This window comes from Zygosaccharomyces rouxii (assembly GCF_000026365.1).
Source record: "Zygosaccharomyces rouxii strain CBS732 chromosome E complete sequence".
In the NCBI taxonomy this organism is placed as follows: Eukaryota; Fungi; Ascomycota; class Saccharomycetes; order Saccharomycetales; family Saccharomycetaceae; genus Zygosaccharomyces; species Zygosaccharomyces rouxii.
This window is the reverse complement of record NC_012994.1, coordinates 344,958-368,180: the sequence shown is the minus strand read 5'-3', so window position 1 is coordinate 368,180 and position 23,223 is coordinate 344,958. Positions and strand designations below refer to the sequence as shown.

The 23,223-nt window shown below is 38.9% G+C and overlaps 12 protein-coding genes and 2 non-coding genes across 14 annotated transcripts; 8 read left to right on the top strand and 6 right to left on the bottom strand.

Annotated features, from left to right (window-relative positions):
- Positions 1-192: 192 nt before the first annotated feature.
- On the top strand, positions 193-1,317 carry DCC1 (Dcc1p; the record flags this gene model as incomplete). The annotated part of the gene is made up of 1 exon (XM_002499098.1): positions 193-1,317. One exon carries the CDS (start codon positions 193-195, stop codon positions 1,315-1,317), a length of 1,125 nt encoding a protein of 374 aa, XP_002499143.1.
- A 29-nt stretch (positions 1,318-1,346) lies between these two features.
- On the bottom strand, positions 1,347-2,186 carry PET8 (Pet8p; the record flags this gene model as incomplete). Its single annotated transcript, XM_002499097.1, has 1 exon — positions 1,347-2,186. The coding sequence occupies one exon, from the start codon at positions 2,184-2,186 to the stop codon at positions 1,347-1,349; it is 840 nt and encodes a 279-aa protein (XP_002499142.1).
- A 382-nt stretch (positions 2,187-2,568) lies between these two features.
- NFS1 (cysteine desulfurase) lies at positions 2,569-4,062 on the top strand (the record flags this gene model as incomplete). Its single annotated transcript, XM_002499096.1, has 1 exon — positions 2,569-4,062. One exon carries the CDS (start codon positions 2,569-2,571, stop codon positions 4,060-4,062), a length of 1,494 nt encoding a protein of 497 aa, XP_002499141.1.
- Positions 4,063-4,211: 149 nt separating this feature from the next.
- Positions 4,212-5,300, bottom strand: LEU2 (3-isopropylmalate dehydrogenase; the record flags this gene model as incomplete). Its single annotated transcript, XM_002499095.1, has 1 exon — positions 4,212-5,300. One exon carries the CDS (start codon positions 5,298-5,300, stop codon positions 4,212-4,214), a length of 1,089 nt encoding a protein of 362 aa, XP_002499140.1.
- Positions 5,301-6,403: 1,103 nt separating this feature from the next.
- On the top strand, positions 6,404-8,830 carry ZYRO0E04774g (uncharacterized protein; the record flags this gene model as incomplete). Its single annotated transcript, XM_002499094.1, has 1 exon — positions 6,404-8,830. The coding sequence occupies one exon, from the start codon at positions 6,404-6,406 to the stop codon at positions 8,828-8,830; it is 2,427 nt and encodes an 808-aa protein (XP_002499139.1).
- Positions 8,831-9,350: 520 nt separating this feature from the next.
- ZYRO0E04752g (uncharacterized protein) lies at positions 9,351-10,595 on the top strand (the record flags this gene model as incomplete). The annotated part of the gene is made up of 1 exon (XM_002499093.1): positions 9,351-10,595. The coding sequence occupies one exon, from the start codon at positions 9,351-9,353 to the stop codon at positions 10,593-10,595; it is 1,245 nt and encodes a 414-aa protein (XP_002499138.1).
- Positions 10,596-10,759: 164 nt separating this feature from the next.
- On the bottom strand, positions 10,760-10,878 carry ZYRO0E04730r. Its single transcript has 2 exons — positions 10,841-10,878; positions 10,760-10,803 (listed from the first exon to the last, which is right to left on the bottom strand). It is a non-coding gene; the product is annotated as a tRNA-Leu (tRNA).
- A 973-nt stretch (positions 10,879-11,851) lies between these two features.
- Positions 11,852-13,687, top strand: ZYRO0E04708g (uncharacterized protein; the record flags this gene model as incomplete). The annotated part of the gene is made up of 1 exon (XM_002499092.1): positions 11,852-13,687. The coding sequence occupies one exon, from the start codon at positions 11,852-11,854 to the stop codon at positions 13,685-13,687; it is 1,836 nt and encodes a 611-aa protein (XP_002499137.1).
- A 54-nt stretch (positions 13,688-13,741) lies between these two features.
- Positions 13,742-14,542, bottom strand: RLP7 (Rlp7p; the record flags this gene model as incomplete). The annotated part of the gene is made up of 1 exon (XM_002499091.1): positions 13,742-14,542. The coding sequence occupies one exon, from the start codon at positions 14,540-14,542 to the stop codon at positions 13,742-13,744; it is 801 nt and encodes a 266-aa protein (XP_002499136.1).
- A 505-nt stretch (positions 14,543-15,047) lies between these two features.
- Positions 15,048-15,120, top strand: ZYRO0E04664r. The gene has a single exon. It is a non-coding gene; the product is annotated as a tRNA-Val (tRNA).
- Positions 15,121-16,164: 1,044 nt separating this feature from the next.
- On the top strand, positions 16,165-18,588 carry RFX1 (Rfx1p; the record flags this gene model as incomplete). Its single annotated transcript, XM_002499090.1, has 1 exon — positions 16,165-18,588. One exon carries the CDS (start codon positions 16,165-16,167, stop codon positions 18,586-18,588), a length of 2,424 nt encoding a protein of 807 aa, XP_002499135.1.
- Positions 18,589-18,622: 34 nt separating this feature from the next.
- On the bottom strand, positions 18,623-19,534 carry LST8 (TOR complex subunit LST8; the record flags this gene model as incomplete). Its single annotated transcript, XM_002499089.1, has 1 exon — positions 18,623-19,534. The coding sequence occupies one exon, from the start codon at positions 19,532-19,534 to the stop codon at positions 18,623-18,625; it is 912 nt and encodes a 303-aa protein (XP_002499134.1).
- Positions 19,535-20,349: 815 nt separating this feature from the next.
- On the top strand, positions 20,350-21,423 carry SIS1 (type II HSP40 co-chaperone SIS1; the record flags this gene model as incomplete). Its single annotated transcript, XM_002499088.1, has 1 exon — positions 20,350-21,423. One exon carries the CDS (start codon positions 20,350-20,352, stop codon positions 21,421-21,423), a length of 1,074 nt encoding a protein of 357 aa, XP_002499133.1.
- Positions 21,424-21,695: 272 nt separating this feature from the next.
- CBF5 (pseudouridine synthase CBF5) lies at positions 21,696-23,192 on the bottom strand (the record flags this gene model as incomplete). Its single annotated transcript, XM_002499087.1, has 1 exon — positions 21,696-23,192. One exon carries the CDS (start codon positions 23,190-23,192, stop codon positions 21,696-21,698), a length of 1,497 nt encoding a protein of 498 aa, XP_002499132.1.
- Between the last annotated feature and the right edge of the window lie 31 nt (positions 23,193-23,223).

The window sequence follows — 23,223 nt, the reverse complement described above, 5'->3', positions numbered from 1 at the left end:
TGCCTTTAACAAACAATTTGCAAGAGCTCTTATAACTTTTCCTCTTCTTAAAAGTAATGTTTGTTTACCTGTTAACCCTTTGGGATTGTAGTTCAGATCTTTCCAACATAGAAGTTTAATCAACAATGAAAAAATAGACACAATGAACCAAAGTTGATAAAAAGAGGTTCATTAGAGCCGCGCATTGTAGATATGTCATTGAATTTGCACGAACGACTGTCCACGGACGGATCTTTCAGGTTGCTGCACCTCACCCCTGAATTACTGGAGGTGTTAAAAGATTCGAATTCAAAACTACAGTTTAAGGCTGCAGGCAACGATGAGGACGATGGTGATGTGGTGTTGTGTTCGAGAGACAAGACATGGCTGCTAAGGCAGAAGAACCATTCCAATACTGTAATGCTTATGCATGAATTTACACCTGAACAAGAAACGTCATTAGAAACTACATTTGGATTACCGAATCCTACTAGTGATTTTGCAGGGTTTGCAAGAACTACTTTTGAATACGAGACAAAGAAAGTTTCAGGTATAATAAATTTAGATTCAGTCCCCGTTCATAATGGCAGTTTGGATTTCCCACCTGCAGATGGTCAAGATTTACCCGTAAAGAGCATGGACGATCTTCTAGCGAGTTCAGCGTGTTCAGAGAAGGAATGTCTTTCACAATGGAATCAATTGGGAGGATGTACAGTCAAAGGATATCCTTGCATTCTTTCTTCAGATTTTTTAAGCAAGGCACTTCATGTAACACTAATGAGTGCAATGGCAGAATCATTAGACTTTTCCAGACTAAAGCTGGATGAAACTTTTGATGCTGTTAATAAGGATATGGATCAGGATTCTAATCCATATACTAGGGAAGTAATTAAAACCACTTTAGAGAAATATGGGAAAAGAGTGAAGGATGATGATGATTGCTGGCAATTAGATCAGAAGAAAGTTGCAGAATGGTACGGAATTAGAGCGCTAAGGAAGTATGCATCTCAAAGTAGTATACCTCCGGCAGAATTTCTTATTAAATGGAAATCAACTTTCCCACCGTATGCACCCTTTGATATTGAGATTGAAATGCTTCGCGGTTGGTTCTTTAGACCAACTGGTTCCAATTTACAATATTTATCAAAAAACACTTTACCATCGGACATAAAGGAAAGGTTTAAGATGTTGTTTAAGTTACAATCACAATGGGATATGGATGATATCGCACCGTTCGTTGAAGAATTAAATACAAAGGGCCTCAAGATTGATGTATTTATCATGAAATATGCTCGTAAGAGAAGAGTCGGTAAAAAATTCATAATATCTAGTAGATGAAGAGGTATAAAAAGAAAGTGTAAATATATTTACAAGGTAGGACGTGTAAGCATAGAATGCGCCAATTCGTAAACACCCAAGAAAATAGCGCCACCAGCGCTAATCCACATGGTACGGGGTCCAACACCACTGAAGAAGACCTTAGGTCCTTCCTCTTTGTACAAGGTAGAAGCTAATTGCCAAACCGGCATAGATTTATTGCTCAACATAAGTCTAGTCTTTAGTACATCAAGAGGAGTTGTACTAGCAGCTGCAACACCACCTGCAATCGATCCACAAATGGCTCCTTTCCATGGTGGAATTTCCTTAGCGTTTTCCCATTGAGCCCAACTTTTCTTTAAAAATTCATAAAATGGGAATTGAATACATGTAAATGGGATCTCCCTCATAATTGTCGTTGACCATCCACGATAAAAATTTCTCCGTAGACCTTCACCATTTTCGTTCTTAAGCAAATTCTTAAAAGTCTGCAAAGAAGAATTCGAGATATGAGTTTGAGTTCTCTGCTTTATTACTTCAGATGGAACACGCACCATGCATGCAGATATCTCACCAATGGATGAGGAAGCCATCTGGGTCACAACATCTATAAGTGGTTCATTGGCCTTGGGCATCAATTGTTGAAATTTGGGTTTTAAAAAAGATTTCATAGAATCATATGCAACAAAGAATAATGATGCACCAGGTGCAGATGCTACAACAGCACTACCTAAACCTTTATAAATTCCTCGATACCCACCATTCGCGAAGAAACCTCCTTTAGCTTGTAATCTCGTCTTTAAAGTGTCTATAGGGAAGAAGACCAGATCCGTAGACGTACCAGCAGCTGCACCGCTCAATAGCGATACGAAGAATCCATTGGAATCCATACCAATTGCCAATGGCCACTGTTAACTGGCCTCTGATGATTGACATTAGTATTAATTTCCAATAGTTTATTATGTAGAATTCGTGTACCCGGATTTTGTCACCTGGTGTTACCCGCAGTGAGATATGTCGTCAAAATTCGATGCGGTCATCGCTGATCTATTTAGTTAAACAAGGGCTGACCTTTTGACAGTACAAACCGTCTAGCGTCTAGCCATATTAATAATATAAGAACTTATACGCCTTTCTTTGGGGAAATTCAAAGGAAAGTATTTAAGGATAGGAACAGTTTATCGTACTTCTTGAGAAACTACACCCTACCTTTAATCGTTTGTCCGAACAGGTTTAGTTAGGTAGTTGTGGAGAAAAGAAACAGATACCGATATGCTGAGACAGGGAATTACTGGATTGACTAGAGTCTCCAGATTATTGAGAGTTGGTGCTAACAGTAGGCCTGCATTGTCCGGTGGCATTAGATTATATTCCAAAGCTGCGTCCAATGCTGCGCTGAAGTTTGCAGACGATGCTGCGCTAGAGACACATACTGATACTGAGGCAGCCGCAAGAGAACAGACTGTAACTAGAGCTGCGGCTACCTCTTCTCCATCCGAGGTTATTGGTTCCAGTACTTCAGCACTTCAGAATGCATATGCTGAAAATACCGGGTTTGGTACAAGACCTATCTATCTGGATATGCAGGCTACTACACCAACTGATCCCAGAGTTCTAGATACTATGTTGAAATTTTACACGGGTCTCTATGGTAACCCACATTCTAATACCCATGCATACGGTTGGGAAACTAATAAAGAAGTGGAAAATGCAAGAAAGAATGTGGCCAATGTGATTAACGCAGATCCAAAAGAAATCATTTTTACTTCAGGTGCTACCGAATCTAATAACATGGTTTTAAAAGGTGTACCAAGATTTTACAAGAGAAGTAAGAAACATATCATTACTACGAGAACGGAGCATAAGTGTGTTTTGGAGGCAGCAAGAGCCATGGTTAATGAAGGGTTTGATGTGACATTTTTGAATGTGGACAATGAAGGGTTAGTAAATTTGAAAGAGCTAGAAGAAGCTATCCGTCCAGACACTTGTCTTGTGTCTGTGATGGCTGTTAACAACGAGATCGGTGTCATGCAGCCTTTGAAAGAAATTGGTAGCATCTGTAAAAAGCACAAGGTTTACTTCCATACCGATGCCGCTCAGGCATATGGTAAAGTTCCCATAGATGTTAATGAAATGAATATCGATTTACTATCCGTCTCTTCGCACAAGATTTATGGTCCAAAGGGTGCAGGTGCAGTCTTCGTGAGAAGAAGACCAAGAGTTAGATTAGACCCTATCTTTTCTGGTGGTGGACAAGAAAGAGGTCTTAGGTCAGGAACTTTGCCTCCACCTTTGGTCGCAGGTTTTGGTGAAGCCGCCAGATTAGTGGTTCAAGAAAATGACGCTGATATCGCTCATATCAAGAGACTTTCAGAGAAATTGACTAAGGGTCTTTTGTCAATTCCTGACACTTCTTTGAATGGTTCTGCAGAACACCGTTACCCAGGTTGTGTGAACGTGTCCTTCGCATATGTGGAAGGTGAGTCATTGCTAATGGCTATGAGAGATATCGCATTATCATCTGGTTCCGCTTGTACTTCTGCTTCGTTAGAACCATCATACGTTCTACATGCTATCGGTAAAGACGATGCATTGGCTCATTCTTCCATTAGATTTGGTATCGGTAGATTTACCACTGAAGAAGAAGTCGAGTACGTGGTAGACGCCATCAGTAAGCGTGTTAAGTTTTTGAGGGAACTATCACCTCTATGGGAGATGGTTCAAGAAGGTATCGATTTGAACTCTATCGAGTGGTCAGGCCACTGATTTTTTTTTTTTTAGTTGTTTTTTTTTTCTCAATTAATCTCCTAAAATTCAAGGTTTATGTGTACACAATAATAATATATTCGTTAACTACGCGTAATGATTAGCTAGTGTTAATTAAAGTTATTTCATGTTTTTGTTATTTTATTAATTCATGCCAAGATTTCCTTGACTGCCTTGGCGATGGCGTCACCGACTTCAGAAGTGCTGTTAGAACCACCTAAATCACCAGTTCTCACTCCGGAATCTAGAACTTGCTTAACTGCTTTCTCCACAGCTTCACCTTCCTTGGATAAGTTCAATGAAAGTTTCAACATCATAGCGGCAGATAAAATCATAGCAATAGGGTTAACTTTACCCTTTGGTAGATCAGGAGCAGAACCGTGACAGGGTTCGTACAGACCAAAGGCCTCATTGGTGTCTGGCAAAGAAGCCAATGAAGCTGATGGTAATAGACCAAGCGAACCTGGGATCACAGAGGCCTCATCAGAAATGATGTCACCGAACAAGTTACTTGTTAAAACGATACCATTCAATTGAGTTGGGCTCTTGACTAAAATCATGGCAGCAGAGTCAATCAATTGGTGGTTGAGTTTCAATTGAGGGAACTCATTCTTAATGGTTTCTTCTACAGTCTTTCTCCAAAGTCTGGAAGAAGCCAAGACGTTAGCCTTGTCCAAAGACCAGATAGGTAGAGGTGGGTTGTGTTGTAGGGCCAAGAATGCTGCCATTCTGGTTAAACGTTGAACTTCGGGCTTGGTGTATTTTTCACTGTCCCAAGCAACGCCATCACCTTCATCTTCTTTACGTTCACCGAAGTAGATACCGCCCACTAATTCTCTTACAACAACAAAATCGGTTCCCTTTGCATGCTGTGGCTTCAATGGTGAAAGATCAAGTAGAGATTCAGATGCAAAGTTGCATGGTCTCAAATTGGCGTACAATTGCAATTCCTTACGGATCTTTAGCAGACCTTGTTCAGGTCTAACGGAACCGGTACCCCATTTTGGACCACCAACAGCACCTAATAGCACTGCATCTGCTTTCTTAGCAGCAGCAAGAGCATCATCTGGTAAAGGAGATCCAGTTGCATCAATAGCAGCACCACCAATTAAATGGTGTTGAAAGTTAAATTTGGCCTCAGGACTAACTTCAGAGATGGCCTCTAACACTTTGATGGCTTCTTGAGCGATTTCTTGACCGGCATGGTCACCTGGTAGGACAACGATGTTTTTTGACATGATACTAGGTCAGTTCCTTGGTGATGGTGATGGATTCTTGATAGTCAGAGTTTGAACGAGTTCTCTCTTTATAAAGGGAGTCGTCGACAGAACGTCGCTCGCCGTTACCGGTCCGGACTATCATGGCTACACATACAATAGAAACAAGACCATGAAGTAATAGCGAATGCTGAGTTGATACTGGGAACCCAATGTTTAGGAATAGATGGGACAATGAGCAATGATCGTTTTTTTCCTCAGTACAATTGAATGTAAGACCTGACGCTGGAAAACTTTGGATAAGTACAAAGTCACACGGCTAAATTTGTTGAAGGAACTCGACTGATAATAGTTGATCGGTTTTTGAAAAGAAAATTTCTGTGATTAAAGTTGTGATGGAATTAGAGAGTTGATAAGTTTATTATGTGTGATCTTCTCTATTTTTGTTGATCTGATGGCTTGTGAATAAATTTCGGTTCCGTGATTAGAACATTAATTCCTTCGGTGGGAATCAAGTTTATGGATTCTGGACAGGTATTATCGAGCACACATGGATGAGGATGGAAAAGTTCTCACTTGGAATGCATTCTCATTATCTTCTGATATAACTTTGAACTCCGCGATATCTGACCTTCGTACGGCGATTTCTAAGGCGTCAGAGGGACCTGTCACCTAAATGACAGAAAAAAATAAAGATTTAAAAGGAAACACAAAAGGAATCTAGATATTTTCTAACTAGAAGGAAATCTGCAGTCTTTCTCCGGTTTTGTGTCAATTTGTGACTATCCAATGGTTTTTTATTTGTCTATGCCGCCGTTTTCTCACTTTTTGTGGAACAGTTTCTTTGAATGCTCTCAGCATCTTTCAATTTAATCTTTTTGAACTACTTCTTTCACCATTTCAAGAGCTATAAATGAAAAATTCAAAGAACCCTAAAGCAGATTTAGGAACGTTTGTTTGTTTGTTGTTGTTGTTGTTTTTTTGTTTTTGTTTTTTCGATTTTTCTGAGTTCTGTAAGATTCTTTTTGGTAGGCAGCTATTATTATTGATTTGATTCAAAGGAAGTTGCACATTGGGTATAAAATTACAGAATTTTTCAAAAATAATTTAAAATAAACTTGGAGATGGATGAGGACCTAGTGTTAATTTCACATAGCGTCTGCAAGAAAAGAACCGCTGCAGAAGCTCAACTTTCTCCTATTTCGCCAAATGGAGAATTTGTGACTACATATTATACTCCAACGACGAAGACAAAAACCAGTAAACGCCAAAAATTCAGGTCCAAACTATTGAAATGTTTTAGTAAATCAGAGGATTCTGCTTCAGCCTTTGGTGACACCGATTGGACAATTCAGCTAAATAATAATGTTGGAAATAGCCAAATGCCTGAAAGTCTTCTTGGCAGTAGGGTTCACAATGGAAGCGGTATCACAATGACGAGTAATCACAACTCCGGAGAGGAAAATTTAGCATGTAGTTTAGATAAGCCGCATGATTCCAGTAATCCATTCTACATTGCATCTATAAGTTCTAGCAAACATGAAGCTTATTCTAGTGGATTGGCACCAGTATTTGGAGCTCAGGAGGCATATGTTCCACGTTCTGTGAATAAAATTCCCATGACTTCGAATACTTCTGCTGGCAGGGGAGACCAGGAGTCACCAAAAAAGCACCGTTTTAGAATATGGTTAAATGAGAATTGTCCAAGATCTAGTGATAGAAAGGTAACCATGGCTCTGAAGGATATTTTTGCTGCAATTGCTGAAGAAGCTGCCAAATTCGCGTCTATACGCGGCAAGTCCAAAGCCGCTGTGGAAGCAGGTGCTGTTACTACTGCTGCTTATGCACGCGTGAATGCTGCCACATTTAGGCCCTCTTTCAACAATGGTGATGCTGCCAAAATAATCAAAGAAGCGTGTCAAGATGTACTCACTGTATCGCTGGTTCCAAAATGGAAGAATATTGATTATGTTAAGCTCTTCAGTATTTACCAGTATGAGCTCAATTTAAGGGAAGCCCAGGCTAATGAATCCTTGCGACGGTCCAGTTTAAAGAGTGGGATTGATGGTTTGACTATTGAGAATAGCATTGGAGAGACATTCAGTGAAAAAGAACTTGAACCCGGTCGGCGGGTTCAATTTGTCAATCTCGAAGAGGGTTTTGAAAAGGAAAGCAACTCCAGCGCTCTTAATTCAGAATGTGATTCGCCATCCGAAGCCTTTGTAGAGGACTTTGAATCGAATTTTCTTGATGAAGGGGATTATGCACTTTCTACAAGAACCAAAAAATGGATGAACTTATTAATGTCTCGAATTGACTTTTTTGGAAAAACTACAGATATCGTTAGAACTTTTGGTGATGGGATTGATAATAGATCAATTGGAACCAACGGTATGAATAATCAAAAAAATTTGCCTTTTGAACTGGAGTGCCCAAATGCCGATGAGTTGGATGATGGTTTCAATCCTTGTATGTTGGACAATTCCTTGATTGATGCTCTTCTGCCACATATAGAGAGTGGTCTCTCACCTTCGCATAGAATTTCAGATGAAATAAGCGCTGCAATGACTACAGAAATTTCGACAACAAACCCAGGTTTTTGCGTATATTTTGGCAATGCCTCTGAGGGTAGTAGTGCTACCCTGGAATCTAATTTTGAGGTAAAAACTAAAAAAGCTGCTGAAGATATAGGAGTAAGGACTGATGAACGTAATACTTTGGAATCTTTAGCATTCAGAGAGGTGGCTACTCCAAGGGATACTAGTTTTTCTAGTTGCGATAATCATTCAGTAGATTTTTCTAAGGCATACCTACGAATAGAAATATTGAATTCACATTTCGATCAAATAAGTTCACAGGTAGAAAAGATCGTTTCGGGAGCGGTACGAGATGATATTTCCAATGAATTACCTTTGAAAAATTACCAAAGCCCATTTATTGCCGCGGATGGGTCGTGTGATGCACCTGTACCGTTCAAAAATAACTATAGCGCTCTGAATACTTCTGCAGATGTAGTTGGTTCGAGTGATAGAAAATACAGTATTGAAGATTTATCCCCTACTGCCACTGCAGATCCTAAAATGCAAGTCAAGGAATTACTTTCGCAAATTGACTCTATGTTGAATACTACTAAGATGGGACAATACCAAGCTAACCGAGAAAACAGCAGTACATCAAGGGAGAATAGGCTGCATTTAGATATTGATACCGAGCAAACTATTCCACAAATAGATGAGTTGCTGTCACTCATTGATGTTGCAATGGTGCCAGCCACTAGTGAGAACTCAAAAATTGATACACAATGCATTCCAAATTTAAATGTTCGAGATACAATTATTGGTAAAGCACCACTTGATAGTTTAATCCCTCGGGTAGACTGTAGGCTATTCGATACTGATTGCGTGGACTCTCCTGCTACAAAAATTGAGGATCCCATAGATTCTTTATCTTGTGAATATGGAAAACAAGATAGTACAAATTCAGGACCTCAAGTGAATGCACTTCTTGCACAGATAGATTCGGTCATTACGAATTTTGATTCGAATGACTAAGCTCAGATCAAATCGAATCGAAAGCTTAATTTCCAAAAGCAACTTCTTCTTTAGAATTCGTTTTTTAATTATTTTATGAACTTTGAAGTCTCAAAGGCTAATTAATACATCTTAGTGTAAATACGAGTATTTATTCGTATATGTCGATTTATCCTACAATCGAATACTATGTTGAATACTGAATACTGTGTTGGATATATCTGATTTCCGGAGTTCGTTTAATTCTTGGAACTCTTCTGGGTGGTCTTTGAATCGTCAGCCGTACGGCGCAAACAAATTGATGCGGGAGAAACTTAATTAACACAAACACAAATAAATGGATGGGAGATTTTATTCGGTATTACTTGTTGTTATAGGAGCTGTTGCTCTTCTTTCTCGAGGTTAATAGCACTATTATTGTTATTGCCACCACTGCTATTGAGCTTCTTGAGTTAGCTTAGCATAGTGCACTAATTACTCGAAAGGGCTGTGCCTGGTTCAATAGAAATAAAGAATCATCGAATTAACTCTTAGAGTTTTCATGAAATTTTTCAAAAATAATAATAATAGGGGTTTCTTTTGTACTGCTCGGAAAAGAAAGTCAGAAATTGTCCTAGATCTAAACGCTGCATCTCCTTCACATAATTTGGAAAGCCCTCTCTTTGAATCTACTTCTAAACAAGAAAGTGCTGAAGCCACTGAAATTAATTTTAAAGAAGTAAAAATAAATTCAGATTCCTCTGATACCTGCGGTAATTCTGATGATGGAAAAATCAGTAAGCATCTGTCTCTGTGCAAACATGATAAAGCTCCTAGAGAAAGAACCAGTGGTATGAAAGAATCCTCCAAAATGAAATTCTATGGACAATTGGACCTAGAAAACAGTAGCGTTGAGTCTAGTGGAGAAGATCATAGTGATAGGTCCATACCGCCTATTAATAAGAATATCGACCATGGTGGTAGTGGTACTAATAGAGAAGGAATTTGCTTCAACTATAATCTAGACAATTTTTTGGGGAAAAGGAAAAGCTCTCCTAAAATTGTAACAAATATTTCAAAAGCAGGTTGTAAAGTTAGCGCAACCACTAAATCAGCAATGTTAAAAATTTTCCCCGGATTTACATCACCTCGATCCACTAGGCATCAGTATGGTACAGTTTGGACTACTGCAAGTGCTTCTAAAGTGCATCGTTTAGATGTTGGCGGCAATGAACCTCCTACTTTTGAAAGTTTGTCTAGTTCAGCTCATGAGAAAACAAAAAAGCTTATTCTTTCTCCAGGAAGGCGATTGACTTGCAAGGGGACCAATTCCAAATTTGGAACTAACGTTGGATCTGAACCCACTATTAAAACAAAAGTCAAAAGAGTTAAACACAAACATCAGAAGAAAACCGTCAGACAGAGAAAGGAAAGGCAGGAAAATGTAGCAGATCAAATATCCAAAAGTACTGAATTGGTGCATATGCAACCGAAGAGTTCTTCTCAAAAGCATCTAAAAAGATCGACTCGGGAAGGGGAGACGTCATTGCAGGAAAACAAGACGAAGGTCAAAGACGAAAACATTAAAGATGCAAATTTGGAAAAAACGATTATTACTTTGTGGACACTGCAAAATTGCGTACAGCATCAAACTCATTGTCAGAGCCCTATTTATCAACAATTGTTACAATTAAACAACCAGTCCTCTAGTAAAAGTACATGTAGAAAATCTTCGAAACTAAAACCTAGAGCCTGGGGTTTTAAAAGCATTGAGCTGGATGGAACATTTTCAGTATTTCTGTATTGATCAAAGGTAGCTTTGTTCAGAACGTATTCGACATTTAAACATCAAGAATAAGAGACACTTATATTCCAAGGTCTCTAGGTAAAGTGTAAGCCGCTTAACATTATCCAAAACCCATGAGCACTCAGAAATGCCCTGCAATACGGAGAGTCTAGAATAAAAATAAATGGTTGCTGTGAGATTCGAACTCACGCATCTTGCGATACCTGAGGGTTCCCAGCAGTTTTACTGCTGGTAAGAGTCGAACTCTTGAATCAGGCGCCTTAGACCGCTCGGCCAAACAACCTTTTTGTTGGCTTATAGGATTTACTCCATATATATAAGCTTGCTTTTTCAAGTGATTTTTGATCGCTACGATTTTCTACTCAATATATTGAGAAGACTTTCAGACGACTAAAGTGATTGATGGTATCCAATGTAAATAAGTATCAACAGGCCTTAGATACAGTTAAGATACAAGATGACAAGTAGCTTAAACAACAAGTTATTATCATTGTAGTTATTTTTAAAAGCATCTTCTTTAATACTTTGGGTGCCCGTGCCTCTTCTGAAATTGGTTATATTAGCAATAAGGTGCAAGAAAAAGCTGATCTAGCCTTCAATTCTTATTCTAATTCGCTTTATCATTACTTACTCCTAATTATCCAAAGTAGCCAGCGGTAAACCACGCAATGCTGTCGTAAATGACATATTCTCTTGTAAAGAGACCGTGGGTATGTGACTGTGGAATAGAACCTATCTTCAAGCTGTTGGATATTTACCATTCGCTGATTAAATGTTGTATGAATAATATTTGGATAATCCAAAGCCAATGTGAGTATTAATCTGGTTTAAAGAAAATCATATTAATGCCTACTTATAGAAGAGAAACGACGACATTTGGTCATCTACTGTGTGGTTCTGTTAAGTATTTCGGCGGTATCGGATTTGGTGCTTAGCGAAAAAGTAGTCATGCCAGAATCATTACATATTCGTATTATTTATTGTTCTTCTTATGCTTCTGACCTTGTGTCAGTGTGTCGCGCGTCAGTGTGTCGCGCGTCAGACACAAGTGGGTAGATACAAAGTATGATTGTATTTTTAATATTGATTGTGCTACGCTTTTGGTTATAAAGCATGAGTTGACAAGGCAGCGGTTCCAGTCTTATTTTTTGTTATTTATTTTAGACGATTAATATTAGATTATTCCAGAAAAAAAGTTGGTTAATTTTCCAAAATTACAAAAGTTTTTAATCTAGTCTTACTAAATTAATATTATTATGAGCGTATCGGTGGATTTTGGTACTAGACCCTCTTCTGTAGAAGAGCTTCCTACAACCCGAAATGAATCTGGCGGGAAATTAGTAGAAGAAGCATTTGACTACTTTACCTGTATGGAAATCGGTAAATCTATTGAACAGAAAGCCGCTAAAACCAAAAAAATCGATGAAGAAACACTTTCTAATGAAATTATTGGACAGTTCTCCAAATTACAAGCACCAAAGGGTAATGTTAAATTTGGGGATAAGGAAATTGTGATTTTCAATGAAGATGAGAGGATAGGGCACTCCATGAAGGCTAACTCGTCGGTTGATAACGTTATTCTGCCACTCCCCATTCTTAAAATTAGCCAGAAAGGTGCATCTGATATTAAATACATGGAACCAGACAATAAAATGGCGACCCAGCAGGAAAGACTTTTTGAAGTATTCCGTAGGTGTTATACTCTTTGTAATTTGCCTATGAGTCAATTTGACGAGAACAATCCATTCAAATCATTGAAAAAACTTTGCGAAGGTATTAAAAAATCTTTTAAAGCTAAAGATGAATGTTATAAATATATAAGGTACGAAGAGAATAGAAGGCTCTCTCAGGAGATTAGAAAGTTGAAAGATACCATTCAAGAGTTAAAGGATGATAGACATAATTCCTTGGTATTGCTTCAAATTAATAAACTTCAAAAACATAACAATGAGTATAGAAACGAGATTAAGGATTTAACCGCCCAAGTCACAAGTACAAATTACGAAAATTCTGAATTGCGATCCAATATTTCAGAACTTCAAACTACAAAGAACCAATTGATGGAAAAATTAGGGACTGCATTGGCCAGGTCTGTGGAGTTGGAAAATAACCAAGAGGAAAAAATTGAGTTGACTAAGCAAAATACAAAATTGAATAATGATCATGGAAAGTTGAATGATGAGCATGAACGTTTAACCAAAAAGTACGAATCACTAGAGGAAGAATATACAAAAGTGACCCACTCTAACGAATCACTTACCGCTAAAGTGGATGCTTTAACAACAACTGTGCAAGGATGGACCCATGATCATAGTGAATTGAAATCAGCCCATGATATCCTTAAATCTATAAACAAAGACTTGAACAGTAAACTTTCAAAAGAAAGTACGAATGTGGGTGAACTAGAAGCTGAAAATTCTAAATTGCAAAGGGATTCGCAAGATTCCAAAATAGCATTTAAGACTAAACTTCAAGAGTTAATCGATGAAAATATAGATTTAAAATCACAAGTGGAAAAATGGCGAGTAGAATTTGAACAAGTACAAACCAAATACGATAAATTGAATTTGGAACAAAGGGAAATTGTTAAGCAACGGGAAAAATTTCGTCGTGATTCAGATCAAACGTTTAAGAAAACAGTTGAATTGCAATTACAATTGGATCAACATGTAAAATATAGAGAGCAAGCGATTAAATTCAATGCTGAAAGAGAAGCGTGCTTGATAACTTTGAAAAAACTAGATTTTGAGTATTGTCATTTACAAAAGTCCTTTGAACAGGCGTGCGTGCATAATCGCGAACTCTTAGAATTTCAACAAGCCGCCGAGCGAGTGGTACAAGATATGAATTCCAAAATTGTTAACCTAGAAAAAAGTAAGAAAACGGACGCATTTAAGATCGATACACTAACACGCCAGGTTCTAAAACAAACCGATAAACTAGATGAATTGCAACTACAATTAACTTCTTGGAAGCAACGACAAAGGCTGAATGGCAGAAAAGCCAGTGGAAAGCGCGATATATTAAGATCCCTTGCCAACACAAAGACTCTATTAGAAGATCCGATGACTTTAAGTAAAAACGTTTGTTAGAATGTATATGTAAAATAATATATTGTACAAAATAAGATAAAGAAATAACTCAACTCAATTCATTTCGCTCAACAATTGATCGATATCAATCTCTACCAATGGAGCATTACCAGCATTGGATAAATGTCTTTCCTTTTGTCTCTGTTCCAATTTTTTCAATTTTTTCAAAGCGCTAAATCCACTAACCTGTCTTGCTAACTGGAATGGCAGTAGGAAGTAACAGCATTGCTTAAAAGTTTCACCCATGGTCGAAATTTCATGAACGATATCTTCCATACAGATAATACCCTGTTCACCTAACGCTTCTTCAACAATGTTATTATCATTTAAGTTAATTTGTGAACCTTTCCAGTTAACACGACTTCTTCTTTGTATCAAAGATCTGACCGTTGACAATGAAGGTTTACCAACAACGATATAAGGTGCAATAATCTTTAATAATTGGAAAGTGGTAGGATTTAAGCGAAAGAAAACACCTGTATTGACTTGTTCTAACCTCAAGATTTGTAAAACTTTGAAAACCCTCTGTGGAATGTTCACTGCATGTGGACCTTTAACACGTACAACGAATAAAAGTTGTGGTTTACCATCGTAAGTAATTTTAGCACCGTCTTTGGTTTCATCTAAAATTTTTTCATTGTCGCCATGATGATTCTTTACTGATTTGTTGATCCTCTTAACTCTTTCCTTCTCTCTTTGAGTAGCTAAAGTCTTTGCAACTATAGATTCTGCCCTAACAAATCTGTTTTTCTTTTCACGATGTTTTCTCTGTCCAGCTAGCTGCTGTTTAGCTAACCTAGTTTCATCAGCATTACGTCTACGTTTAAGCAGGATTTCAGGATTCTCCATATTCATATTATAGTATTCTCTATTATTCTGTGTATCTAAGTATGTTGTTGCTTAATAGCTGTCTCATCATCTCATCTCATCTCATCGCATCTCATCTCATCGCATCTAAAAAAAAATTTTTTTTTGTCCTGCCCAATGACACGAGGTGACATGACATGTGATCTAAGATGGGATGCAAAGGGAGCTGGGATTATGTTTATTAAGGTAAATTAGCATGAGTGGGAAGTGGAAAATAACCAGATTACAGATTCCAAGGACAGACTGTACCTTCTGATCACAATCTTTGCGGATAAGAAAATAGTGTGCGCAAGTCGGTATCGCCTCTTATCTACATGCTTACAAACCGAGCGTTGCATCCACTTTGTGGATTCTTCAATGAGGATATATAACAGTAGAAAACAGTGCAGGGAAGAACCAGTACACGTACAAAAACAAGCATTGCCGCCTATGCATCACATTTCGAGAATGGCTCCAGGCTCCTCAGTGCACGTTCTTTGATAACGTTTTGCGAGTTCTAATAGTGTAGTGGCTATCACGTTGCCTTCACACGGCAAAGGTCCTGAGTTCGAACCTCAGTTAGAACAAGATATTGTTTTTTTCCTGCATTCGGCGGTTGTATATTTCCTCTCCCTTCACTCACATTGCCCCCTATGTGAATATTTCTATTCTTGTTTACATTTCTCTAATGCTTGCATTCTATTCATTTTCATATTCACTCAATCGCTCGCAGAATAACCCGAGCAAATTAACATAAAACTACACCCTTTAGGATCAAACATGCCTACGTGTTTTCTCTCTATTTCCACGATGGTCGTAGCAGCAATAGCAACGAATTAGCGCAACATAACATAGCAGCAACTATTCGATTCACATTTCGATTCGTAACATTCTTCTAATCAGCCGTCATCCATCACCCGTAACCCGTAACTCGTACGTGTTGCTGCCACGACGGTATCCGTGCAACTAACAGGGCAACGATAGAACGTTTCCACGCTTTTTTCTACAACCAGAGAAGAAAAACAGAAAGGGTGCGCCCCTCGCGAGAAGGAGGCTTTGAATGTCTAGAAGTCTGGACTTTGTACCTGTCTCTCTAAGCAACAGGTAAGTTGATCCGTTGTGTAGTGGACAAGACGACATCAACATGGCAATGACAAGTTACATAACAACGGCAGCGTAGCGATGAAATAAGATGGCACACACACACCTATCACAATGACAACCGTGTGGTTTTATTTGAACAGTGCCCTACGTAGTTGGGTAGTTTCAGCTGTTATTAAGGCCCCACGCAAGTAGGAAGAAAACTCCGTTTTTTTTTCCTTTGTCGGTTGGTCTTTCTGGGTACTTGAATAAATACCTGTTCGGTTCTACGGACTGTATATTATAGTGAACATCTAACGCTACTTTACTACTTGCGAAATTTTGTCACTCTATCTCTGGAAGTCTAATTTGAGCTACTAGAGGGATTCTACTACTACTACAACAACAACAACAACCACAACAGCGAATACTAGTATCACTGCTTCTATTACATTTACTACTACTACCGCTACTACACTCATTCACCTCTACTAATTCCACAACGGTTGGACAAGGATACAATACTCTACCACTATACGCCTTCAATACACATGCAGCAGCACCAAAGACCAACTGCTGCTGCTCCATCAGTTCCAATCGTTTCTACTAATACGGTAGTACCTGGGCAGGTCCCAGGTACAGCGTTGCATGGACAGGAGTCGGCACCAAGTCATAATGGTAACAACTATGCTCCTCAAACACAGTCACAGCAAGGAACTAATGCGACACCAGCTCATAACAGTCAGTTGTCTTCAGTTTACAGGCTTTTACACACTCCCGATAGTGCTGCACAGTTGCAGTTATGGAGGTATCAACTGCCCTCTCCTCAACTTACTCAATCTGCCTACTCCTATCACGACAGTGCTCAAAAGGCAGCTGTAGACAGAGCTGGCAGGTTTGCCCAAGGCCCGCTACCGTGGAGAAATGGTATATCACCGCCGGATAGTTCCAGCGGTGCTACAGCAGCAGCAGCAGCAGCTGCTGCTGCTGCCGCCGCCGCCGTCAATAGTGCTAATGCAAATAAAAATGTTAATGTTGGTGGTGTACCTACTAGTTCGACTTCTCCAGTGGCTGCACCTACGTCGTTTTCTCATGTGCCGGAATCAAATTCAAACAGTAATGGCGTTACACCTGCTGTTGCTCCCGCTTCCGGTTCCATTTCCAGTTCCGCTGCATCTTCCAATGATACTGGTTTCCATAACTTCCCATCAGAGACAAGACGTAACACACAGGAAGCGGTTGCGCGTGGTATAGCAGAACGTCATAGAGATCGACCAATTGCAGAATATGCCGCAATTGTCAAACAGGCAGAAATTGCTGTTCTCAACATGGATCCTCAGACGCATTCGAAAACGTTAGTTCAGACTGCAGAACAAAACCGAGAACGTGAAAGACAAGTTTATGCTTTATTATGGTTGATGAAAAGTTGTCAAGCTCAACCAGATAGCTATGTGCCAAGAGGTAGAATTTTTGCTCAATATGCAGCTTCGTGCGCCCAAAATGGGCTGAAACCATTATCACAAGCTTCATTGGGGAAATTGATTAGAGCTGTTTTCCCTGATTTAACAACTAGGAGATTAGGTATGAGAGGGCAGTCAAGGTATCATTACTGTGGATTAAAATTAGTGGGACCTGCTCAAAATTCATCTGAAACTGATACACCATCTTCCATGACAAATAAGGTCGGATTATCGGCGACCGCACCACATTCTCCTATGCCAATGCATTTGTTTCCACAACAACCATCACAAGTGTCTACTTCGGCATCAATTTCTGCATCTTCGCCACTTTTGTCGCTGCAACAACAGCAGCAACAACAGTATTATCAACAACAACAGCATTATCAACAGCATTATCAACAGCAACAACAACAACAGCTTTACCAACAACAACAGCACCAGCAACATGGATTGCCCCATAATGTAAACTCACAAATTTCCTTGCCTTCAAATGATTATTATCATCCTTACACGCATACAAAATCAAATCCAATTGGATTAGAACCTTTAACAACTGATAGAGCTTTTAACGATTATGAGTCAGTTTTCATGGAGAATATGTACGATCACATATTTTCCAACGAAGTACCAATTCCTTCTGACTATGCATTGAAATTTCCCAAAATTCCACGTTCTCAATTACCAGCAGGAACGGATGAAGATATAGTTTCTGCATTGGAATCATTGTACCATGTTCATTGTAACACTATTTTTGAGCATATTCGGTTTATGAGGTTTGATCAATTGCCAAATTGTCTTGTTTTATTCGGTTCAGGTTCAATTTCACCTCAAATGTATAATCTTTTCACTCACGAAAGTTTACACTATTGGGTTTACGAATGTGATTTAATCACCCATGTATCATTGATCAAGTGTCTTTCCCGTATGGTTTTAGATTTTGATAAGGTGCCTGCAAGCTCTATTGTTAAGTTGGAAGAATTTGCAAAAGCTTACGATGAGATCATATCAGAATCTACAATCGATTTACCAGTTGTAATGGTCGCTCATAAAACAGAAATTGTTAAAAATTTTTCCAGATTGGTTAGAAAATTGATCCAGTTAATCAAATATCTGAGAGAAACTTCAAAAATTTTACCAAATTTCCAACATATGTCCAAGGATTGGTTATCTTACGATAATCTTGATGATGTTCTTTATGTGATTAATAGAAACGGGTATGAAAAAATTGTTCCGATGATTAGACAATTCATGTCTGTTGATGTTACAAGGTTTGTTGATGAATTGGCTTCAGGCGTTGTTAGATTAGACGTCTTTGTCCGTAGGTTCTGTGAAATAATTTCATCAGTAAGGGACGTACCAGCGTACAAGATCATGGAATGTATTATGATGTTTTCTAAAGTATTCATGGCAGATACCAATATTGAGATGCAACAAAAGGGTTATCCTTGGTACGTATTAGACATGTTGTTCAATTTGCTTATTGGATACTGTTACGAACTGAATAGGTTTATATAGATTAGATTATTATTACTGTTTTGTTTTGTCTTTGCTATACATCGTTAAGAGCCACACATACAGCACCTTTATGGTGGCCACCGTATTGCCTTACAATTTCCCTCGTAGATAAATCCCAAAGTCTAACGTAGTGATCGGACGATGCTGTCATTAAGTATGCGCTATCTGCACTGAATGCACAATCCCAAACCCATCTTTGATGGCCATCTAATGTAGTTTCCAATTTGAAATTATCATCAACAGACCATACTCTGGCTGTATGATCCGCTGAACACGTTGCCAGATGTTTTACGTCTGATGATAAAAGAATCCTTGTAATATAAGTATTATGCGATCTAAACTTTGTGACTGGCTTTAAATTGGAAGCATCGGTTCTATTTGGCATTTCCCAAACGTAACAATTACCTTTGTTATTTGCAGCAACTAGCATCGATCCATCACTTGCTAAAGATAATGATTGTAATGGTGTATCGTCTTCAGGAGTTAATTGGTGTGTACATTGGTTCTCACCCAAATCCCATATACGTATATGACCATCTCTATCGCAGGAAATTAATTCGCCTTGGTTTGGATGTATCACAACTTCATTGACGGGTGCGTTCAATTTATAATTTCGTGGTATTGATGGTGCTCTGACATCCCAAACTTTGATGGTACCGTCTTCACTTGATGTTGCCATCCATTTATTGTCTTGCTGAAATGATACCGATGTCACATTACCCCTATGACCTTCAAAGGAAGCAACCGGATTTGGATTAGTTGTACGAATATCATAAAGTCTGACATTTTGATGACCTGCAGCTGCTAACAATTTTTTGTCATTGGTAATTTCTAATCTATTAACTTGCGAATCTGAATGTTGAATTGTCCTCGAACAAACACCTGTTAAAGCCTCCCAAAATCTAATTGTATGGTCATAACCTGCAGAAACCAGGATAACAGACATTATGTACTTGAGTGACTAACTATACATATGCGTATCGGTTCCCATATCTTTAATCTTTTATCATACGTGATGATCGATTGACCTTTATTCTTCGTGCTACACTTCGACCTTGTTAGAAAAATTGTCCGACGCAACCCTGGTTGTTCCGGACGCCTTCAAAGTGATTACCGCCAAGGTTTCTTTGAACTATGATACTAAATAGCGATAAAATTGGGGCCGCTAGCTTGAACAATGTATATAGTCAGTTTTCGAACCGATTCTCCCAAGAGGAGCTCTTCTCGACCAGGATCTCGAAGTTTTATTATTCTGTTTAGTTGAATCGAATGTTAACAGCCGAAGACAAAACGTAATCACAAAGAACACATTCTAAGGAGTGGGATTGGTGACTCCGTGTGTTTCTCGTCAGCAGTCCTACGATACATGTTGACTTCAAGAACATTTGAGTAGCTTTGAATTATCGTCTTTCCCATGGAGAAATGCATAAATAGCCGCCCAGGTTTCCCCAAATTTTGTTCGATAGAATCCTTCTGTGCACGTGATAAAGAAGTTTCTAGAAAACGCGAGATACTTGTTCAAAGGGATGTCAACCAAAAGAAAGAACATGAAGTAAAAGAGAAAGTTGTTAACTTTTAAATCTTGACCATTTAGCATTCGTCTAGTATTGTTCTAAAATTCTATAAGTAAATATATAAAAGGAACCGAAGGACAAAAAGGCTATCATTTGTTATTGTCATTGGCTTTGTTCTTGCATTCGAGTTAAGTTGAACAATCCTCTGTATAAGTTTTCAAACTTTCGGTTAGCATAGTTAGTAGTTATGGTTAAGGAAACTAAGCTTTACGATATGCTGGGGGTTTCACCCTCAGCTAATGAGCAAGAGCTCAAAAAAGGTTATAAGAAGGCCGCATTGAAGTATCATCCTGATAAACCTGCTGGTGATACTGAAAAATTTAAAGAAATTTCAGAAGCTTATGAAATCTTAAGTGATTCTAGTAAAAGAGAGATCTACGATCAGTATGGGTTAGAAGCTGCAAGAAATGGTGGACCGGCATTTGGTGGTGCATCTCCTGGCGCTGGTGGTTTCCCAGCTGGTGGTGCAGGTGGATTTTCATCACACGCATTCAGCAACGAGGATGCATTTAACATCTTTTCACAGTTCTTTGGCGGTAGCTCACCATTTGGTGCAAGTTCAGGTATGGATGATGGATTTGGATTTTCAGGATTCCCAGGTGGTGGCAGTACTAGATTTGCTTCTTCCAATGGATTTGGTGGTGGTGGTGGCATGCCTGGCGGCATGCCCGGAGGTATGCCCGGAGGTATGCCCGGTGGATTTAGATCAGGTTCTGCAAGTCCACCAAGTGCAGAAGAAGAAATTGTCCCAGTTAATCTACCGGTAAGCTTAGAAGATTTATTCGCTGGTAGGAAAAAATCTTTTAAGATCGGTAGGAAAAACCGTGGTGGATCTTTTGAAAAGACTCAAATTGATATTCAATTAAAACCTGGTTGGAAAGCTGGTACAAAGATTACTTACAAAAATGAGGGTGATTATAACCCACAAACAGGTGGTAGAAAGACTTTACAATTTGTACTTCAAGAGAAATCTCATCCACTGTACAAGAGAGATGGTGATAATTTGATCTATTCTCTGCCATTGAGTTTTAAGGAATCACTGCTGGGATTCTCAAAGACGATACAAACCATCGATGGTAGAACTTTACCGATCTCAAAGATTCAACCAGTACAACCTACCGAAGTTTCTTCTTACCCAGGTCAAGGTATGCCTGTTTCCAAGAGACCAGGTCAAAGAGGGGACCTGGTGGTTAAATACAAGATTGATTACCCACTCTCATTGACCGAAGACCAAAAGAGAGCAATTGCTGAAAACTTTTAATCTTAAAAGTCATTAAATTATTTTTTTCCATTATTATTCGATTCAAGACATAATAGCGGATATATGTGTATGCGCGGCGTGTCTGCGTATAGGTGTGTATCTTGTATAATAGCATTAAGAATAGAGCATAAAGCAGTAATAAGATGGAATAAATAGTGATTATACGAAAAACGCAGCTTTACGATACAGAAGTTATACAATATACAGTTTCTAAACAGAGTTTTCTTTTTTTTTTCCTTATTCTTCTTTGTTATATAGATCATCTATCCAGATTATTTTTTGGACTTCTTCTTCTTAGATTCTCCATCCTCATCATCGTCGGCCTTTCTCTTCTTTTCCTTCTTTTCTTTCTTCTCCTTCTTCTCCTTCTTTTCTTTCTTGTCTTTCTTCTCCTTCTTGTCTTTCTTTTCTTTCTTAGACTTCTTGTCGCTCTTTTCCTCATCATCACTCTCTTCAGCTTCTTCCTTCTTTTCTTCCTTTTCTTCCTTCTTTTCTTCCTTCTTTTCTTCCTTCTTCTCTTCCTCATCCTTCTTGTCCACCTCTTGCACCAAAGGAGCAGATTCCTTTGGTGCAGATTCTCTAGCGGCAGGAGCTTCAGCATTATCTAGAGGAACATAAGATTTCTTCCAATCTTCAGGTGTAGACTCATTGACACGACCATATTTATCCAATTTACCATCGACCTTCATCTGCTTCTTCTTCTGAGCAACAGGACCTAGACCCCATCTTCTTGGGTACAAATCTCTTTCCATGATACATCTCTTCACCTTGGCGACAACACCGTGATCACAAGTAGCCAAATCTACGGTAGACATTTGAGCAATGGCCACAGCAATGGCTTCACCCTTCGTAGTGATTAGAACCACTTCGTCATAAAGTTCTATACCGTCTTCATAACGCAACAAACCTGGAATCATCAACTTGGCACCATAACATACGGCATTAACAGCGGAGTCCTTAACTACTATTCTCTTGTAACCGACAAGCAGTGTTTCCAATGGTTGGATGACTCTTCTCAAGTAAGATTCGTCTCTAGTATTGTCATAAACCCATTGAGCATCTAATATATCATGCAAGGTGACCAAGTTATCATTTTCAGATAGGGCACCAGATCTTACACGACGCAGTTCTTGCATGTGACCACCAACACCTAGAAGCATACCTAAGTGAACACAGAGGGTACGCATATAAGTACCGGCTTCACAAGAAGCCCAGAAAACACCCAAGTTTCTCTTGTTATCAAATTCAATTAAGTTAGAGTCGTAAATTGTACGCACACGAAGTTGACGTTTCACAGCAGAAATGAGTGGAGGTCTTTGGAACAAGGCACCGGTCAAACTCTCTAGAGAGCGTCCCAAGTCTTTTTCATCTTTCAAAGCATCATGTAACCTCACAATGCAAACATACTCTTTACCAGCACCTTGTTGAGACTTAACTAGTCTAGTAGCTCTGTCGACACAAACAATCAAACAACCAGTAACCTTTGGATCTAAAGTACCTGAGTGACCGGTCTTTTCACATCTCAAAATACGCTTAATCCAGGCAACAACTTCGTGAGAGGATGGGTTAGATGGTTTATCCAAATTTATAACACCTGAATTAACGTACGATTTTATATCTCTTTTACCTGGAGAACTACCGGCAGGAATGGGGGTATAATGTCCACTTCTCATCAACAACTTGTCGTAGTCTTTTAGAAGTAATGGCCATTCTGCGGTATCGGGGGTAGGACCGCTAGTGTCTGGCTTGATAACGAAGTCCTTTGACATTTTGCTCAGGGTAGATAAGAGATGGTCCTTA